The following is an 8,334-nucleotide window of genomic DNA, read 5'->3' on the forward strand; positions in this document are numbered from 1 at the left end:
ACACACACACACACACACACACACACACACACCACACGCACGCACGCACACACACACACACACCACACACACACACACACCACGTGACACACACACACGCGCGCGCGCGCACACACACACACACACACACACACACACACACACACACACACACACACCACACGCACGCACACACGCACACAACGCGCTCCGACCCGCCCACATGGTTCGGTGCTGACGTCAGCGACGTGTTTGTGGTTGGCGATGGCACCACCTGCGCAGGCGCACACGAATGGCTCGACTGTTGCGCGCCCGCTGCTGTTTGAGTTCCCAGCGACCCGGAGACGTGGGACATCGACCGCCAGTTCCTGATCGGCGGCCACCTCCTCATCTCGCCCGTTCTCGAGCAGGTGCGCGTGTGTCGTGTCGTGTCGTGTTGCATGTGCGTCGTGGCACTCACCAGCAAAGTGGTCGTCGCGACGAGCAGGGCGCTACGTCGGTGCGTGCGTACTTCCCGGGAGAGCTGTGGTACGACTACTTCTCCCACGCGCCGGCCACCAACGGCAAGGCCACCTGGCTCACCCTCCGCGCGCCCCTCGACACCATCCCCGTACGTTGTCGTTGGCTACGCTTCCATTTCCCGCCACTGGAGCCGAGCACGTGCGTGCGCGTTGCACCGTAACGCCTGACGTTCACGTTTTGTGCGCAATCGCGATGGCTGAATGCGCACACAGGTGCACGTGCGCGGCGGCGGAATCATCCCGTGGCAGGCGCCCGAGCTGACCACGACGGCCACGAGGAAGAACCCCTACAGCCTCATCGTCGCGCTCTCCCTCGCCGACACCGCCTCCGGCCTGCTCTACATCGTACGTAGCACAGCACACAGCACACAGCACCACCGTACAGGCGCGCATGTCGTCGCACTAACCGGTCATCGGTGACACCAGGACGACGGCGACAGCATCGATCCGGTCGAGCGCGGTGCGTTCACCCTGATGTCCTACCGTGCGGTGCAGACCCCGACCTATGGCCAACTCGAGTCTATTGCGCTCGCCGACAACTACGTCGACGCTCAGAACGTAAGTCTTCCATATCAGCCCTGTACCTGCTCACAAAGTACGATAACTCATTGTGTGTGTGTGTGTGTGTAGCGCAAGCTCGACTCTGTGAGTGTGATGGGCGTGAAGCTGAAGCCCAACAAGGCGGCGATCAATGGCAAGCACGCCAACTTCAACTGGAACCCGGCCACCCTCAGCCTGGTGTTCACCAGCCTCAATATGCCCGTCAACGCCAACTTCACCCTGGTTTGGAGCTACTCGTGAGTGCCCTCATCTACTCCTTTATTTTTGTGCAAAAACCATTTTCTTTTTCTTCTTCTCCTTCCTCTTCAACATGTTGTTGTGCACATACAGCACATCTCCCTCTTTTCTGTGCGCTCTTCTCTCCATGGAGAGCTGCTCACAATCCACCACAAGAGACAGCCATCAAAGCAAGTTGTGCCGGTTGGCTGCACACGAGTTTTATCTGGCCTTTTCTCTTTCTGTCGACACTGGCCACAACGCGTCATCTCCATTGTGCACGTAAATCGATCGATCTCGTGCAGCCCTGCACCATAACCGCTTGGTGTGCATCGAAGACGAGGCGCCTGCCATCCATGAGGATAAATTAAATCGTTCTCATCCAGATAGACAATCTCCACAAATTGCCGTCTCTACGCGCGAGATTTGCTCCATCTCTCTGCCTTCTCTCTTCACCTCCACACAACGCCACCTTCTTGCAAGTTCGAAGAGGCAGGCCAAAGATTCCAAATCTGCGACTACTCGAACATTTGGCATTCCATTTCCGAATGAGGAAGCGATTCGTGGACGTGGCCTACGCCTTCTTCTTCCAGCACCTGTGGCTCCTCACGGGCCTGTGCCTGCTCACCACCCTCATCGGTGTACTGTGGGGCTGCATACACAATGGGCACCTGCCGCCTGAATTCCCCAGCCCCAGCGACACAGGCGTCTTCCAGCCTGAGGTGCTCTCCTCCTTCCTCTACGCCTTGACCTCCATTAGCCCTCATTCAGATGTCAGAAAATCGATTCCTCTACAAACTCTGATCTGTGATCTTGCTTGTGCCGGCTCAAGGGTGCGTACTTCACGTTCGGACTGTTCTGGTCGATGATCGGCCTGGCGGCTACGATCGGCCGCCACTCGCTCGTGTTCGGGACGTTCCTCTACGACCAGCGCAAGCACTACCGCGCGGCCTCGTCGGCGCACCTCAGCAGCGCGGCCTACGGCGGCGGCGGCAGTAGCGGCGCTGGGAAGCCGGGCTGGCTGGGCGTCGTGGCGGGCCTACTCCTCTCCGAGCGCGATGACGCCAAGCTGCTCAAGATGGGCACCATCATCGGCGTGGCCGGCGCCTGCTTCGGCACCATGGTTGCCGCTTTCGACGTCCGCAAGTACGACACACACACCACACACACACACACGATATCACATTTGACTAACCGTGTGCGTGTGTCGTGCGATAGGCATGTGGTGTTGCATACAATCGGGGCGGCGTGTCTGTTCATCTTCACGAATCTGTACTACTCGATCCTGCTCCGCATCAACCACCTCATCCTGGAGAAGTTCGCCGCCATCCGCGACGCCCGACGCCGCGACGACGACGCCCGGAGCGCCATCAACAACAACCACCACGCTCACGCTCTCTCCGCCACTTCTCCCCCGCTCACCTCCTCCTCCATCGTCGATATCACAACCACCACCGCTCTCACCACCTCATCTTCAACATCATTGTCTTCATCCTCTTCTTCTTCTTCATCGTCATCATCGCCACCTTCGTCGTCGTCGTCATCGTCGTCGTCGAAGGTGGCGTTGGCCGTGAGCCAGGGCCACGGGGCCATCAGCAACCTGACGTGGCTGCGGGTGCTGAGCGTGATGGGCTGCTGGTTCTGCCTGTTCGGGATCATCGGCTTCCGCCTCCAGTTCGTGAGCGAGGGTGGCCACCAGTCGCGCGACAAGGAGCGCGTGGCCTTCCTCATCTTCTGGGCCAACCTCTTCGAGTGGATTTGGCTCGGCCTCGTCCTCCTCTACGGCTTCATCGTCTTTTATTGGGTGCGTACTGTGTGTCGTGTGTCGTGTGTGTCGTGTGTACCGTGTGTGTCGTGTGTCATGTGTGCCGTGTGTTTCGTGTTTGTCGTGCGATGCATGAAACTCACACCGAGCCAGGACTACTACCACTCGCCGGTGACGTCGCCCTACTTTGGCTTCTCGCCGTCGGCCACCTCGAACCGAGCCAATCCGCTCGTGTTCCGCATCCGATGCGAAGTCCAGCGACCGGACGATGTACACATTGTATAACCCATCCACCCACCAACCAGACACCACCTTCCAACCCACCATCATACCTCTCCTTTGCTTCTTTCTCTTCTTTTCTTCTTTTCTTCTTGTTCTTGATGATGATGACGATCAAGGAAGGTGAAGTGAATCAGAGCATGCGAGCCCACACGACTTTAAGGTAGCGACTCTCGGGACAGGAGGCCAAAATCGGGTGGTCCTCTCCCGCGCCTGTCTTGTTCAACACCTGTGTGTGTCGTGTCTCTCGTTGAGATTCTGTGCACCGTGTGCGGTGTGTGTCATGTGTGCGGTGTGTGTGTCGTGTGCGTACCTGCATGCGCCGATTGCGTTTGTGAACGGCGCGGGCGACGACCTCCTCGAAGCCGGTCTCGGAGAGGAGGCCCGAGCAGGAGCACGTCACGAGCAGCCCGCCGGGCGCCACCAGCCCCGCCGCGAGCGCGTTCAGGTCCTCGTACTTGCGCAGCCCGCGCGCCGTCTCCCGCTCGTCGCGCGAGTCGATGAACTTGGGCGGGTCGCACAGCACCACGTCGAACCGCTGGCCGGTGATCTCGAGCTGCCGCGCGTAGACGAACGCGTCGGCGTGCACGAAGCGGAGGGCGTCGGGGCGGTGGCGAAGGGCGTTGGCGGCGGCGTTGCGTCGGGCCTGGGCGATGGCCTGTTCGTCGAGGTCGACTGCGGTGACGTGCTTGGCCCGGCCCGTGGTGGCCGCCGCGATGGCAAACCCGCCCGTGTAGCAGCACAGATCCAAAACGGTTCGATCTGCGCCATTTGCGTTGAATAGGAGTTAAACCACAATCATCGGTTTTAGCTCCGATGTGAGGAGTGTGTAGTGGGCATACCGCGGACCAGCTGCGCGAATCGCTGGCGGTTGTCGCGTTGATCGCAGAAGAAGCCCGTCTTGTGGCCCGACTCGAAGTTCACTTCATACTCCACTGCGTCATATGACCCAACTCAAATCGTGTGACGTACGTACCATCATCATCACCACCAGCTGGAGAGGGGGATCCGCGCTACCTTCATTCTCTTTGACGGTGACGCTGTGCACGGGGCCGCTGCCGTAGCCGGGATCGAGCTCTTCGAAGAGCCCGGCGTCGTCGCTGGCGTCGCCCGCGCGCCGAATGTCGGTGGCGATCCGATGGCGGCGGGTGCCCAGGACCTCGTGCAGCAGCGGGATCCACTCCTTGAGCCGCTGGTACACGCCCACGCTGTGCGCCTGCCCAGGGCGCCGCCCATCAATCGGATATCAGATCAGTGCCGCACAAGCACCTGGTCTGGGGTCAAAGCTGCGGCTTTACCTCGATGCTGAGCACGTCGGCGTACTTGTCGACGATGAGTCCGCTGAGCCCATCGCCATCCGAGTTGATCACACGAAACGCGTCCGTGCGCTCTGGCAGTCGGAGCACCTGCCACCACAGCAGAGAGTGAGCAAGCACGACACGACACACGACACACGACACACGACACACGACACACGACACACGACACACGACACGCATGACACGCACCTTTGTTCGTAGGTCGACTGCGCTTTGGACGAGCTGCGTGAGGCCGGCCTCGCCGAATTCGTGATCGGCGTCGTCTCCTTCGAGCTGGTCGTGGTGGTGGTGATGGTGGTGGTAGACGCGTAGGGGCATCTTGGCCAAGGGGTCGTAGAGGCCGCGCCCGAAGTACTCGCCCCGCTTGGTGTAGACGTGGACGAGGTCGCCTACGCCTGCATCGGGCGAGGCGTCGTGCAGCATCGAGCTGAACACGCATGGGTTGTGGGACGTGGCGTACTTGAGCCGCACCCACGGCTTCCGAAAGGCGTCGGTGTTGATTGCCCAGGACGACCTAGCGCTTGCAGATGAGGAGGAGGAGGAGGAGGAGGATCGAGATGCCGTTCTACTCGCAGGCTTGAAGGTCTTGCCTGTGTTGGGCCGCGGTGTAGCGTAAGATGACGATGATACAGCATGAGGCGTGTATGTAGAGCGAGGGGAGAGATTGGGCCTTGATGATCTACGCGAGGAATGCTGCTCTGCAGGCTGAGGGCTGCGCCTGGTGTCTGAGTCCCATTTGTAGGTTTTCGCGCCATTTTTCTCGTGATTGGAATCGCGATTCGAGTAGAAGGATCGCTGAAATCGGCTCAACGAGACGGAAGAAGAGGAGGAAGGTGTGAGACGTATCGTTGGCAGGAGGTTCGAACCCATTGGGCCGCCGGCTCCTGCCTGCCGCAAGCCGCATCGTCGCAGATTCATCTTGTTGTCGGGAAAGAAGGAAAGAAAGTCAAAAAAGAAACAAAACAGAGAAGATGGAAGCTACCACGTTCGCGACCTTCTCTGATTCGCCCTCGCTCGAAGCCCTTTGCACTTTGCTCCAACTGCCACAAGACAGGTGCGTCCATTGGAGACCTCGCCCCCACACCAAGATTCGATCTTTTACTTTTTTCTTCTACTTTCTCTGCACCCTGGCCAAGGGTGGTGTGCGCCTACCAGTTCGGGTCTCGTGTGTGGCAGACTGCCGATGCCACCTCAGGTCGACCACCTCACAGCTTCAGCCATAACTACCGTTCCGTTATTATCAAGCTAATAGTGTAGGGCCAACCCATCACAGACTGGGACTACCGGCTGGTCATTGACGGCTGGCAAGGTCCCGAGCACCTCGACGACCGCTGCCCCTTCATCGATGCCTGGTATTGATTCCCTCCATCACCATTGCATTGATTGGAGCCTCCATCCGCCTCACACCAGGCACTCTTCGACCACCACCAGCGCGTACAGCCCTGACGAGTGGTGGCGCATGATGCACGTACATCTGCTCCTTGGCAAGGCCACACTCGACCCATGCAGCTGCTCACCAGCGCAGCAAACGTGTGTGTCGTGGTGGCTGGTGGTGGTGGCGTGGTGGTGTAGGAACACGACATGCTCACGCTGCTGTGCCTCTATCTGCCGCCGCGCCACGTGCTCAAGGAAGACGTTAAGTGGACCGGACCTCAACTCAGCCGCGGCTGCTGGCGCCTGTCGCTCAAAAAGCTCGTGCGCGGCGTCATCAAGGAGCGGAACAAGGCCTGGGACAAAGCCAAGAGGTTTCTCCCCGCCTGCTCCCCTCAGCCTTTCCACTACAAACCTAACAAGACACGCACCACGCAACGCACATGGCCAACGACACGACACGCACGGCAGGCTCTACTCAGAGTACGAGGCGGGAGTGGAGAGGCAGGAGGCGGGCAAGGGCCAGGGCGGTCTGCGGATGGTGAAGAAGAACCTGGCCCACGGCATCCGCTACTCTGGTGCTGGGTCGCGCCCTGGCCGAGCGGGGCGCCATCGACGACTTTGCCGCCGCCAACCACTACTACCACCAGCTGATGGCCCACCGTGGTGACCTCGACCGCAGCGACAACGACGACAAGTCGGAGGCGGTGGGGTGGGATCGGTGGGAAGCGCGGTACCGGCCCATCTACCAGCAGCTCGAGCGACAGTTCAGGGAGTTGGTCGAATCAGAGATCGGCGCGGCCGTCGCCCAACAGCTACGATGCGAAGAGGCGTGTCGACAACAACAGCGACAACGGCCCGCGGTGGTTGAGTACCTCCGAGAGAGCGTTGCAGCGCAACAGGCGGCCGCGGGGTCAACTGGTATATGCGACTCCGATGCGGCGCTCGAATCAGCGTTGGGCGCGCTAACGCGAGCCTTTGCCATACAAGTCACACGCCACCGGCAGTACTCTTGGTATGCGTCTCGTGCGTTGTGTGTGTCGTGTCGTGTGTCGTGTTGATGCAACATGCTGTGAAGAGGGCTGATAATAGCAGCCAATGCTGCACAGCTTGTACCACTTTCGGTACGACAGGGAGGACTCGCCGCTGTCACTTCAGCTCACGCGCGAGTGCAACGGTATTATTCTGGAGATCGGCCGCGTCGTTGCTGCTGCCCATGATGATGATAATGGTACACTACGCCCCGGCCAGCATCAAATTGTTGGTTGTTTTGTGTGCACAGCCTGTCAACAAAGTGCGTTTGCAGATGGACTACGGATCGAGGTGGCGTGCAGGCCGCCACTACGTAGCTATAACGCAAGCCGGCGCTTCAAGGAACCCACTGATGAGGTCCTCCAACGACTGGATTGGTCGCGCGTTCAGGTTACACACCACACACACACACACACACACCACACGACTCACCAGACCAGACTCTGCAGGTCCACGATCTGCTGCAGGGCTCCACCATCTTTCTCTATCGTGGCGACGCAGAGTGGCTGATCTCAACACCGCGCAGCGTTGACGCCGAGCTGGAGTGGTCGGGAGTGACCACAACTCGGCCATCGCTGGCGCAGCAGTTCTGGCGCGCGTGGCAGCGGCACGGCTGCCAGCTGCCCGACGACCTGAGCGAACGGCGCACCTTCGCCTTCAAGCTGTGGCGACGAACCAACGATTCTTCTTCTTCTGATCCCGGCGGCGAACACGGCGAACTCATGTTCGTAGGCGTGAGCGACGCTGACGATGACTCTGCGGTCGAGCTGGCGGAGCGGCACGGGTGGCCGTACATGGCCACGCTTCGGCCGGACTTGACGCCCGACGTCGCCACGAGCGACAGCGGCGCGGCAGAGAGTCTGCTGAGGCGACTGCGGCGCGAGCTGATGGCATTGGACCCGTGGCGAGAACCGCGCAAGGGGCTGGTCGTGAGCTCGAGCCACGAAGAAGCCGATATACGGGTCAAGTTCGTGTCGCCCCAGCACGCCGTGCTGAAGCGACTCCGTCGATACGGCCACGAGATGCCAGAGGACAGCGTTGAGCTCGACGCGATGATGCTCGACATGGTGCGGACCAACGACTGCCACGAGGACCTGCTGGACGCCTTCCCTCACCTGCGCGCTCGCTATCTGGAAGTGGCCGACGACTACCATCAGGTGCGATCGATCGACCGTGTGGCGTGATGTGGACGGACCCAATTGTGTGTGTGTGTTCGTGTGTTCGTGTGTTCGTGTCCAGGTGTGCGGCCAGGTCCAGGCTGCGTTCGACGCGATCGCCAGTGTCGCACAGG

General features: G+C 60.2%; 3 protein-coding genes and 1 pseudogene across 3 annotated transcripts in view; 3 read left to right on the forward strand and 1 right to left on the reverse strand.

Moving 5' to 3' along the window:
* The window catches only part of ACA1_149100, a 5,344-nt pseudogene extending 4,043 nt beyond the window's left edge, over positions 1–1,301 (forward strand).
* A 524-nt stretch (positions 1,302–1,825) lies between these two features.
* On the forward strand, positions 1,826–3,327 carry ACA1_149110 (uncharacterized protein; the record flags this gene model as incomplete). The annotated part of the gene is made up of 4 exons (XM_004351468.1): positions 1,826–1,999; positions 2,110–2,415; positions 2,836–3,081; positions 3,196–3,327. The coding sequence occupies 4 exons, from the start codon at positions 1,826–1,828 to the stop codon at positions 3,325–3,327; spliced, it is 858 nt and encodes a 285-aa protein (XP_004351520.1).
* Positions 3,328–3,454: 127 nt separating this feature from the next.
* ACA1_149120 (ribosomal protein L11 methyltransferase) lies at positions 3,455–5,063 on the reverse strand (the record flags this gene model as incomplete). Its single annotated transcript, XM_004351469.1, has 6 exons — positions 3,455–3,550; positions 3,635–4,083; positions 4,164–4,256; positions 4,339–4,537; positions 4,620–4,727; positions 4,830–5,063. 6 exons carry the CDS (start codon positions 5,061–5,063, stop codon positions 3,455–3,457), a joined length of 1,179 nt encoding a protein of 392 aa, XP_004351521.1.
* A 1,601-nt stretch (positions 5,064–6,664) lies between these two features.
* The window catches only part of ACA1_149130 (glucan 1,4-alpha-glucosidase), a gene marked incomplete at both ends in the record, with an annotated part of 2,681 nt that continues 1,011 nt past the window's right edge, over positions 6,665–8,334 (forward strand). Inside the window, 3 exons of the mRNA XM_004351470.1 lie at positions 6,665–6,966; positions 7,145–7,242; positions 7,545–8,200. Coding sequence (XP_004351522.1) covers positions 6,665–6,966; positions 7,145–7,242; positions 7,545–8,200 — 1,056 coding nt within the window. The remainder of the gene's footprint in view (positions 6,967–7,144; positions 7,243–7,544; positions 8,201–8,334) is intronic.

Source organism: Acanthamoeba castellanii (genome assembly GCF_000313135.1).
Source record: "Acanthamoeba castellanii str. Neff unplaced genomic scaffold scf7180000084715, whole genome shotgun sequence".
Taxonomy (NCBI): Eukaryota; Discosea; order Longamoebia; family Acanthamoebidae; genus Acanthamoeba; species Acanthamoeba castellanii.